Raw genomic sequence first — 12,179 nt, 5'->3', positions numbered from 1 at the left:
CGTGCCTCTGTCTGAGTCTGTGCCGGGTCGGGCGCTATAAAGCGCCGTATTACAACATGTACTGCCCAGGTACAAGGCCGACTTGTCTTTGCTAAAGGACCCTGTGTGAAATACAGGTGCTGTATCAGACAAATGGATATTTCCTACTAGCTCTGTGTAAAAGCATTCAGGTGCACATTTTCTGAATGTCATCTCCTGTCTGATAATGATAATAAAGGTGAGAGATGCACACGTGAGCCTATTTTGAGAGTCGGCCTCGGCTGCCAGTCATTAGCACGCGCACTTACATGTACCTGCTAATTATTGCAACTCGCAGTGCAGTAGAGAGCCGGCTGCTGAAGTGACACTTGCAGTATGGGGAGCGAGTGCTGCGCCCCGAGCCGCTCACACTCCAGCAGTATGGCCCGTTACACACCCTAATTGAAGCCTTCCCAGCAAACAGCTTTCCGTTTCCTAATTATTTCTGTGATTTCTATTTATTTATTTATTTATTTTGCGTTGATGCGAGAGAAAAAGCAGCGTGCAGCCATCTGCTCAACTGGCTCACAGGTTCAGTGACTCCCACATGCTCATTAAGACCCCTGCGGTCTGTCAGTCTTGAAGAAGGCTGATGTCGTGTCCCACACCTCAGTGCCTCATCCAGATCTAGAAACTTGTCACTTATTGCTTCCGTTTCTTCTGCTCGATAGAATTCATTTTAAAATGTGTGGCTGTGTCCTCATATGAACTCTCCTTTGTATTTCTTTTTTGTATTCAATATTATTGATCATTTCTGTGGGACAGCCTCCTCTCATCTCATCCCATTTTCCTTCTCTTTTATACACTCCCCTATATTAGCTAAATCATGCCTCATCTCAGCTTCCTTCTGTTTCATTTCTCCCTTCTCTTACTTTGTCCTTTCCTCCTCTGCCATTTCATGTTATCCTTTTCCTTACCAACAACTTCATCCTGATAATTTTCTCCACACCATTGCACTCTCAGTAACAGGCCATATTATTGACACAAAGCAGGATAGATCAATGGCTTCATGATGCTTACTCCAAAGTCTGACCCTACCATCTGCATGCTGCAGGTAGAAATTTAAATTTTTAATGTCAGGTGATATTTCTGCAATCCTCAGATATCTAGTTTTGGTCCCCCCTGTTTCATCATCTTTCTGCTCTTAGCAGATGGGAGTGGAACCCAGTGTGATATTCTGCTCTTGTAGTCCATCCACTTCAAGGTCTTGCACTTTGTGTGTTTGAGGTGGACTTCTGCACACCACTGATCTCTCTCATTCACAAGGTGTTTACACTCATGGAACTGACACTCACTTGATGTTATTTCCTTATCGATAGATAGATAGATAGATAGATAGATAGATAGATAGATAGATAGATAGATAGATAGATAGATAGATAGATAGATAGATAGATAGATAGACTTTTTACAGAAGCTATTTATATTAATAAATACATAAATAGATAGATAAGTAAGTAAATAAATACATGCACACTTTGGCCTGAACACACACTAGACTGACTAAAGAAAATTGAAAACAAAGAAAACTTCTGACTTGACAGTCCCATTGCCAGTGAGACATTTTGCATTCATATTGCTGTTGGTATAAAGGAGCCCTGGTAGCGTTTCTTGATCCACTTCTGCTGAATAATTTATTGGATGAAAGTCCTCAGTGTGAGTGTGTCAGAGAGAAGATGTGCAGCATTGCTCATACTGGCACTCAGTATGGTTTTCATTCTCTCCTTTGTTACGACCTCCTGGGGGTCCAGACCGTGTCTCATAACTGAGCCTGCACTTTTAATTAATTTGTTGGGCGTCTCTTGTAATGATGTTACCAACTCAGCACATCACAGCATAGAAAATCACACAGAGTTGTAGAAAATGTGAAGAATGTCACTTCCCACATTAAACAAACACAGTCCCCTAAGTAAGAAAGAGCCTGCACTGCCCTTTCTTATACGGTTCCTCAGTGTCCCAAGACCATTCCCACCTTCCATTGATGTGGACCCCCCAAGTACTTGCAGTAGTGGACCACCTCCATGAATAGTAACCAGACGAAGGGGCTCTTTGGTGCAGCGAAACTCAATAACCTGTTCCTTGGTTTTGCTGATGTTGAGTAACAGATAATTATTTTCTGTACCAAATATCAAAGTTCTCCACCTGACCCCTATATTCTGTCTCATCCCCTTTATCAGTGTACCCCATAAGTACAGAATCATCTGAGAATTTCTGCAAATGACCTGCCCTGGTGTTATATTTATAGTATGAGATGTACAGAGTGATGAGAAACAGAAACAAGCCTGTTCCTTGTGGTGCTCCATTGTTGCTCACGTCCATATCAGAGACACAGTCCTTGAGTCTCACAAACTGAAGGTCTCCCTGACAGAAAATCCATCATCCAGGACACCACAGGCTCATCCACTTGCATATCTCTGAGTTTACCCCTTAACAGCAATGGCTGGATGGTATTGAAGGTGCTGGAGATAACAACATAATCTTTGCAGTGCTGCCTGCTTTGTCCAGATGCGAATAATGCTTGTGGAGCACACAGATAATGGCATCTTCAACTTCAGTCTTTGTATGATAGACAAACTGCAGTGGGTCCAGGTGGTCTACCACAAGAGGACTCATATAGTCCAGGACCAGTCTCTTTTCTCTGTAAACCATAGAGAATTTACTATGTGGAAGCTCCCGTTGTTTCTGATATGTTTTAATCACCATGTCTGGCACCAACAATTATGCCACTTAGATCACACATCTTGACCTTCTTAGTGCTTGGTTGAATAACAACTAAGCCTCTGAAAGAGGTCTACATGCGATATGAACTGAGGGGAAGAAGCATGATTGGTTGTTTGGTAGAGCAGAATATTCAACCTAAAAAAGTGGCCACTAAGTGCTTATGAAACCCATATGGTGAAGTATAAAGGTTGGGCATGATGCCAGTTGGGCAACAAGCAAGTGTGGGATGGATTGGCAAAACTAGTAAATAACAAAAATTGTGTCAATAAAATGAATACTATATCAATAGATATGTTTAAATTTATTTAAGGAAATCTATTAATATAATAAAAATTTCTGTTTTGTATGTGTGTGTATGTCCGGTCCCTCTAAGGAATCTGATTGGTTAGTTTTGTGTTGGTTACTCTTTCAAACGAGACAGGTAGGAGAGGTTGAGACACACTAGAATAACAATGAAAGGCGCAGGAGGAACATTGAAAGACACCTTCAACATGGGAAGTATGAATGGTGTCTTCACAGCGGGTAATGGGGACCCATCTACTATTGGCGGTAGTCAGAAGGTGAGCAAGGTGCATCAAAATGATAGAGTATGAGAATCAGGCTTTACAGGAACTCAATCGAGAGGAGATCCACTGGGCAAGATAGGTCGAGACATGTGATGATATGAAAGAAAAGCATAGGGGGAACGCTGACGGTACATGTAAGGGAAAGAGATGTCAAATATTTTTAAATGCATTCAATTACCATTGGCTAGTGAAAGATTCTGTAAATCCCTATGCTGTATTTGATACTACTGAGAGCAATCTTTGCAATGCTGAAATATTAACCTTGCAGTTTACTTAATGGAAATAATTTAAATGATACAAAATATCTTTACAACTATAATAAACTCAGTAAAAGATTTTCAGTTATTATAAACATATTAATACTTTTTCCAAAAGGCTTTTTAAAATAATTATTCACCCATCCATTGTTTAGTCTCTCTTATGTATCTCAGGGCCTGTTTAACTCAGTGCCCTGTTACAGCAGCATTGGATGAAAATTAAGAACCAAATCTACACGGACATCCGTCCTCTGATGAGCAAACTTGCATGCACACCTACACATTGCTAAACTCAGAATCAGCAATTCATTCAACAAGCACGGATTTGAGATGTAGACAGAAAACAGGAGCACACTGACACAAGGAGAATGAAAAGACTGCACACAGTGAGGCCAGGATGCACACCAAAGACTCTGGACCTGGGACTCTGCTATTATAACAATGAAATGTGAAATCAGGTAAAACATGAAAACAGTCAAAGTGAATCTAACTCTCCAACCTCATAACACCCATCCTTCCATTTGTTTTTTACACCCTTTTAGTCCATTTCAGGGTCGTGTGTGACCCTTAATTGGATTAAGCATGTTTTAAATATGGACGGATGGATGAAATGTGAGTTGCAAGGTCTATTATTTGTTTTTATAGTATATTAAGGCATACACAATCTGAATTTGAGCTCAGCACATCTTCATCTATCATACACCTTCAAATAATGGAATACTACTTTGCTTCCCGTCTATATTTTTAAGAGCTCAGTATCCTGCTGGCGGATGTTCCCAAGTGGCCACCATCTCTGGGCTGTGAGGTGAGCTTGAGCCCCATGTCAGTAACAGGCTCGGACTCCCTTGGCTCCTTCTGACTTTTGGAGCTCCCGTGGAGCCCTTGGTTGTCAGTTTCTGTACGCACCGTTGCTAATCCACAGAGCAGATGTCTTTTCGCCGAGTCGGCTCTCTGTGGTTAGTGTCTTCCCTGCTGCCGGATCGGCGTCCCGGAGTGCTATTAATTTATTCTTTTAGCAGGAGCCCCTCGTTCAGTGGTGCTGTCGAGTGATGGAAATGTCAGAGTCTGGGCCTTATGTAAACACAAGAGGTGTATTTTTCTAAACATTATGTGTGCAGCTGCCAACAGCAAGGCGGCTGTGGCCCCCCGGGTCATTTTTCTATTTGTAGGTGACTTTTTCCTCCCTGTTTTGCTTCCTTTGATTGCTTAGTAAAACAAATGCCATCATTTTAGTGAAGGAAGACGCTGAATTGAGGCTACAGTCAATTTGGCTGATGATTGTTTATGACTTGTATCATTCCTTCTTTCCATCCATCCATTCTCTGAACTCAGTTTTCTACAACGGTTATACGCAATCAGTGAATCCAGAGGTAAACTATATGGGCATGTAGAACACATCCAAACTGCACTCAAAAGTCCCTCCTGAAAAACTGGAGTTCAAGTGCTGTGAGATGGCAGTTAATATACTAACTATGCCATGCATTTCATATTTAATTCATTTACTTTTCATTATTAATAATTAAACATATGTAAAAGTTGTGTGTTTTCAGAGATCATTTGTATCAGTATGCTCAAAACAACACCAAAAAATCAAATGACCACGCTTTTCAGTGCTGGGGGTGCTTCAGGCCAAAAAATGGTCAGGGGCACTATATAAAAGAAGAACACAGTTACTTCACTGGCAAATGCCATAATCATGGCATAGAGACACAACTGTTTTCCTTCTAGTCAATAGAATGGACCCCCACGCATGAAACTAAGGTGGAGCACTGTGGAACCAATGATTGGAGACACTTGAACAGGGTGTGCCAGCCAGCGTCCGCATTGTGTGGTAGAGCTGTTGAGTTTCAATGTGCAAATAGTCCAACTGCGACTGGATAAACTGTGAAGCAGGCCCCTACTGTCACACCCACACAGGAACGCCTGAGAAACAGGACTCACATCCAGGAAATATGAGGCGGAATAAAGCTAAAGTTAGAAAATGGGATTTATTACAAAATGGAATGACCCTTAACAAAACTGATAATTTCATTTCTCAATGTAGTCTCCACCCTTCTCAATGCACTTGCGCCACCTGCCTGGAAGTGCCCGGATTCCAGTAGAATAAAAGTTTTTGTCTTGTCCTCGCAACCACTCGTGCACCGCTTTCTTCTCGTCATCATCTATCTTGAAACGACGACCACCCAGATGTTTTTTTTAGTGGTCCAAAAAGGTGGAAATCACACGGTGCCAAATCTGGCGAAAAAGGAGGATGTGGCAATACCTCAAACTTCAGTTTCTCCAGACAAGCCTTGGTGTTCGTAGCAGTGTGTGGGCGGGTGGGCATTGTCTTGCAGCAAAAAGACTCCTTGAGACAGCAGTCCCCGCCGCTTGGAATCGAATAGCAGGCTTCACATCGGTGTCCAGCAAATCATAGTAACTTGCACTAGTGACTGTAGTACCTCTCGGCATGTAGTGTTCGACAGTAACTTGTGTGCACAAGTGGCTGTGAGGACAAGATGAAACCTTTTATTCCGCTGGAATCCAGGCACTTCCAGGCAGGTGGCGCAAGTGCATTGAGAAGGGTGCAGACTCCATCGAGAAATGACATGATCAGTTTTGTTAAGGTTCATTCCATCCTCCAATAAATTCCATTTTCTTACTTTAGTTCGACTCCACCTTGTACATGTGTATAGGCAAACCCTCTCGGTATCTGTGTACAGGAGGTGAGAAGAGTATGCTCATGTGATAGCATCATGTGTACTTTGCTTTTATGGTCATGTGGACAGTTATGTTCTTTTGTTTGATATCTAAAATGTGTCTGTGTTTGCGGTATTTGCATGTACTCTGTGACTGTCCTTTCTGTACCAGGAAAACAGAACCAATTAAGATAGGCTTTGAATAAAAATGTCATCTAATAAGTGAATGCATTTATATGCATCTGTATATGTGCTTAAGCATGCAACTGTTTTGCATACATACAGTAGATATAGGTATGTTGTGTACTTTCTATCTGTTTTCATGTCTGTCTTGATATAAAAGTATTTGCATGTCTATATTGTTTCAATATGACTGCTTTAGACTATCTATCTATCTATCTATCTATCTATCTATCTATCTATCTATCTATCTATCTATCTATCTATCTATCTATCTATCTATCTATCTATCTATCTATCTATCTATCTATCACTAAAAATATAAGAAAAGAAAGCTTTTATTACAGCTGAGGGTAATAAAGAAAGTTGCATGTGTTTGGAGGCAAAATACAACAAATGTGGCCGTAAAACAAAATGAAAAGACTGATCACACCTCCCTCTGTCTACACCTTTCACCATTCTCCCTTCTCTTGCACCTCATTGCACCACCCGATTCCAGGTTCACTGAAGCAACAGTCAATGGCCACTTTTATACCAAATCCTACTTCCAGGGTATGTCCAGCCTCTTTGGAAGTACCCTACAAAACACCAAGGGTGGTCTGCCCAGAGCTCCCTCTGGTGGCGCCAGGTATCTTTAACAAACTGCTGATCCATTTTTAACCAAAGGGCAGGACAAACGTGCAGACTCCCACTGCCAGCAGTTACAGGGTCTGAGAAGGCACAATCTTTTCTCGTGCATTCCTCACTGCCCTTCCACCATGTTTACATTACTTTAGTAATTCAAGGGACGCTCTTCCTGCCTCTCCACCTGGCATCTCTGCCAGGGCAGGCTACAATTGACCTCCTGTCTAGGATGTGTTTCAGCATCTGTTGATTTAGGCCCCGAGCCCAATAACCTTTACATTGTGTTACACGCAAACATACACGAGTATGTGTGCCTTATTTTATCTATGTTTATATTCAATTCAGTTTATTTTTGTATAGTGCTCTTCACTTAGTATAGGCATAGAGCGTTTACTAACTACCAATTACTAATTCCAAGTACACATAAACCCATAGATTTGTTTAAACACACAGGAAAACCAAGTAGTTAACATAAATGGAGCCCAGCAGTATCACTCTATGAATGAAATGTTAACAATGGAGGAGAGGAAATCAAAAACTCCAGTCATCAGCATCCCAGGAGAAAATAAACCTCTGGGGGGTCCACAGTCAGTCATAACAGGCAAAGTCAGACACAATCAGAGCCCTGGAGACATCGGCCAACCAGCCGCCCTCCCACTTCTTGGCATTCTATACAGTAAAGTCTGTGCTGGGTCGTCTAGTATGATGACAGAATCTGTCCATCCGTTATACTCCATGTGTATGTGGATTTTGTCAGGTTGCTATGTGTTTATAAGAATCTTTTTGTTACAGCGTGTTCAATATTCAGTGTGTTTCTGTTTCAGTTTGTAAACGTGTACTTGTTTGTTTGCTTCGACAGGATGTGTATTTATTGTATTTTGCCTTTCTTTATGAACGTGTGTGTGCAGAAGACTGTGCACATATAGTTGCTTTTGTGTACCTCAGCCTGTGTGGGTATTTGTGTGACTGTATGTTTGTCTGGTGCGTGGCTGTGTGCCTTCAAGTGTGCGTTTGCACAAATGAAAATGTTTTGCAGGTACAATATGTGTTTATACCCAGCGCCTTAAGCTTTTTTGTTATGTGTGTTTGTGTCATTGTGTGGTTGGTGTGTTGATACGCATGTCAGTTTGTGGGAGTGTGTACTTGTGTGTGCGTGCTGCTGTAATTGTGTGTGGAGGGGGGGCTGTTTTGTAGAATGCTGTAGGTGTTTGATTGACAGCTAAATTACAAACATCTGGATGACAAAAGATTGCTCTGTACTTAGCTGCTCGCTCACCAATTTGCTGCAATTTTCACCTTTTTTTCTTCTCCTGCGCCTCTTTTTAAATTCTTCTGAATTTGTTACTTAGGGCTGCTTTTAAATCATGAAAGAAAAGACAAAACCTGCTGTTGTCAATCTTGAAAGCTTCCTCGTCAAAGTGTTTGTAGCTCCATAGTGCATATCATAAAACAGAGCTAATGTAAAGAAGGACAGCTCTGCGGCACACAGCACACTCATTCAGTGAGGCGGCCAAAGGGGAACACTCGGGAGAGGAGTTGGGATGGGATTATTGGTTGCAGTTTTTAGAAAGAAAGCAACAAAACGGCAGGTAAGGACTAAGGTCATGAGAGGTGATACAGCAGCATATAACTGGTGAGCACAATGCAGCAGGTGATAGAATGGAGCAAAGAGGAGGTGAGGAGAACAGAGTGGATGGCACAGCAACAGAAGACAGAAGACAATAAGAGACTTGGTAGGTGTTGAAAGGAGCAGTTGACACAACAGGAATGGCGCAGGGCAATAGGGGAGGTGGGCACAAAGCAGGGGCAGCTCTAGTAGAGCAGCAAGCTGTGGCAGTCCGTGTTCAGTATAAGATGTGATGAGAGATTCAAGACCTGGACTAGTTTTGCTTCCGGGTTCTCATTCTTAGTTTTTCTCACTCTTCTCTTTCAAGGTGACCTGCCAACAAAGAACAAAAGCGAGCGTCTCTGAGGAGCGCCGTTCAGCGTGCGTGCTACTTTCAGAGCTCAAGAAGTCAGTGTTATTTTTAAAAATGCGGGAGTGCTGCCATCAGCACTGCAATATGCACAGGTCGCATTTGACAAAGAGAGCGTTTTCTCCTGTGGCCCGCAGCTAGCTTTGTGGAAGCAGTTTAAAAATAATGGGGTGGTACTGGTGGAGGCTTCCATAGCACATAGCTCTTTGCCTGCAGCCCTAGGCCTCAATTTTCAGTGAATTTGGAGGGCAGTCTTGGGATCTTTGTTTAACCTCATTCCTATGGTAACTCTCAGACTGGTGGTCCCAGACTCTGTATTTTGAGTTTTTTGCCTTTCAGTCACATATTTAATTCCTGTGCCCTTTACCTTTGGCTGTTCCAGTTGCCTGTTTGTCACTTATAATCAGTTCTTCTTCTCATCAGTGTGATAGATAGATAGATAGATAGATAGATAGATAGATAGATAGATAGATAGATAGATAGATAGATAGATAGATAGATAGATAGATAGATAGATAGATAGATAGATAGATAGATAGATAGATAGATAGATAGATAGATAGTGATGAGTTCATTATAACTGTAATTCATACCTAACATTCCTATGTGTAATACATTTTCTGACATTAACTTTCATCTGCCACAAATCTGCCAGTCCACCTAGCTTGGTATCATTTACAAACTTAACCAACTTGTTACTTATATTCCTATCTAAATCATTTATATATATATATTAAAATAGCAGTGGCCCTAGCACTGACCCCTCTGGATCACTACTCTTAACATCGGCCAGTTCTGATGAGGTTCCTCGCACCATCACCCTCTGCTTCCTATGTCTGAGCCAATTCTGCACCCATCTAAAAACATCATCCTGAACTCCCATCTTTTTAGTCTGATGCCCAAACTGTCATGTGGCACCTTATCAAATGTATTCTGAGAGTCAAGATAAATAATATCATATGCTCCACTTTGATCATTGTTGCTTCCTTGTAGAATTCCTGCGTGTTCGTTAGACATGACCTCCCTCTTCTGAACCCATGCTGACTGCTCAATAAACTCCTGTTCTTCTCCTTATAAATTCCTTCATTTAATTTACCTATAATATTTGTTAAGCTTACTGGCCTATAGTTTTTTGAATCTGCCTGATCACCCTTTTTATATAATGGAAACATACAGTAGATAGATAGATAGATAGATAGATAGATAGATAGATAGATAGATAGATAGATAGATAGATAGATAGATAGATAGATAGATAGATAGATAGATAGATAGATAGATAGATAGATAGATAGATAGATAGATAGATATAAATGGCAGGCAGTATATTAGATGGGTATGAAGCACTGTGTTTTATGGATATGAAACTATTTTAGACAGACAGACCGCTGCTGGTTCATTTGCTGTAAGACCCCAATAAGACTTATTCCACCTGTCTGTACTCCAGTTTTATAAAACTTTACACAAACAAGGGAAGATTACCTGTGATTTCACAACACTTTGGGATGCTGTATTACTATAGAAAGGCCCTGTATTCATTATAAAGTCCTTGTGCAGTTTTTAATAATCATAACTTCAGTTCTATACATGATAAACTGTAATCTCTAAAAATGACAAGTGAAATAATTTATTTCATCTTTTACATCAATGTATTTCTGAGATAATAGTTAAATTGAACATGTCTACCATCATCATGTATACAAACTGCGATGCGATTCTAAAGTTGATTTTAAATCACATTAATTATCTTAGTCCCCAATTCCTCTAAAGAACATGGTTTAGAACTGTGGTGCATCTTTCTTGAAATGAGTTCTGAATCTTCTTCGGACCATGATGATCGAGTTTAGGCAGCCACAGGATACAGTTTACTTTCTCTTCTATTGAAATCACAGGTCAATCATAATTCTGTAATGAACAAATTAATAAGTTAACTAAAATGAATAGAATATTCCAAATTTATTATGAAACTACAATAATATGAATCACACTTCACAGTATTCTTTACAGATTAACTTCATCATGCATACAACTAAAGTTATGATCATTTAAAACTGTACAAAGACTTTACAATAACCCTGTATATATGATAAAAATGTTTGCTTCTCTGTGTGCTTTGGTCCCCTTGTGTCTTATCTTCTTATTGCTCCCCCACTCTCTTTCTCCCGAGCCTTTAAGCTGTATGAATATTCTTTGTGTGACGTGTCTCAGTCTGCCTGGCCATGCCGCCATTGGTTGTCTTGCTGCTCTTCGTATTGAAGCTCGCAGTCCTGTGTTTTATGTTGCTATTATTCCCCCATGCCTTGTAGTACAAATCCAGTATAGTGCTGATAGATTGGATTTCATGATGGAATCCCCTGTGTTTGCTCCCCAGATCCCCACAACGTGGGCCCTAAACCCCAGAAGCCGAACGTGGACATTTCACCCGATGTGCCATCGGAGTTTGATCCAAACCGGGCCCCCAATAAGGAGAACCCCTCAGGTATGATGAACCCTGGAAATCACTAATTCACAATCCAATTTCACTGTACCCTCTCCCCTCATCATGTTATGTCTAACTCATCCTTTTGATATCTCTTAGTGAATTCCCTTCTGTGGAGCTTTTAGGTTTTTATAATCTCCTGTCATGAGGTCTGGAGTGTGGGCACCTAAAATGTGGCCATTAGGACCAAATGGGTAGAAACAATTCTGGTCAGTGTAAAGTGGAAGGAGAAGACTTTAAAAACAAACAATAGTCCTCTAGCAGGGACAGACCTTTAATTAATGGAAGGCATCCTCAAATCATCTTCTCTGCTGCTGTACTGCCCAGTTTGAAAAGTTGGGTTGTAAAATTAGAAAATCTGTTTTAGGCCCTTTAGGCCTGTTTTTTATCCCATAATTATATTTACAACCTTTAAATTATGCAATGTCTTTTCATAGTAGCAATAACCCAAGGTGATTTTGAAGTGAAGTACTATTCTGATAACTGATTCTACAACTGATTTCTTTCTTTACATGGAGCACATGCAGATTTAATGAGAGACACAATAAATCAGAAGACAGCAGTGAAACATCAACCTTGTGGCTTACTGTTAGACACTTTATTCACCAGACCAATGCACACCTTACGTCTACGTATTATTTTGTATTATATTATAAAACACTAAGGACACCCTGTGTCCA

At 40.7% G+C, this 12,179-nt stretch overlaps 1 protein-coding gene across 2 annotated transcripts in view; it reads left to right on the top strand.

Moving 5' to 3' along the window:
* efnb3b (ephrin-B3b) overlaps positions 1 to 12,179 on the top strand; it is a 401,429-nt gene that overhangs the window by 358,866 nt on the left and 30,384 nt on the right. The window contains exon 4 of one of the 2 annotated variants that reach the window (XM_028798186.2): positions 11,392 to 11,499. The exons of the other annotated variant lie outside the window; for it this stretch is intronic. Coding sequence (XP_028654019.1) covers positions 11,392 to 11,499 — 108 coding nt within the window. The remainder of the gene's footprint in view (positions 1 to 11,391; positions 11,500 to 12,179) is intronic. 2 annotated transcript variants of the gene reach the window in all.

Source organism: Erpetoichthys calabaricus, chromosome 3, assembly GCF_900747795.2.
Source record: "Erpetoichthys calabaricus chromosome 3, fErpCal1.3, whole genome shotgun sequence".
In the NCBI taxonomy this organism is placed as follows: domain Eukaryota; kingdom Metazoa; phylum Chordata; class Cladistia; order Polypteriformes; family Polypteridae; genus Erpetoichthys; species Erpetoichthys calabaricus.
Note: the sequence above shows the minus strand (reverse complement) of the source record. Positions and strands in the feature narration are given on the sequence as shown.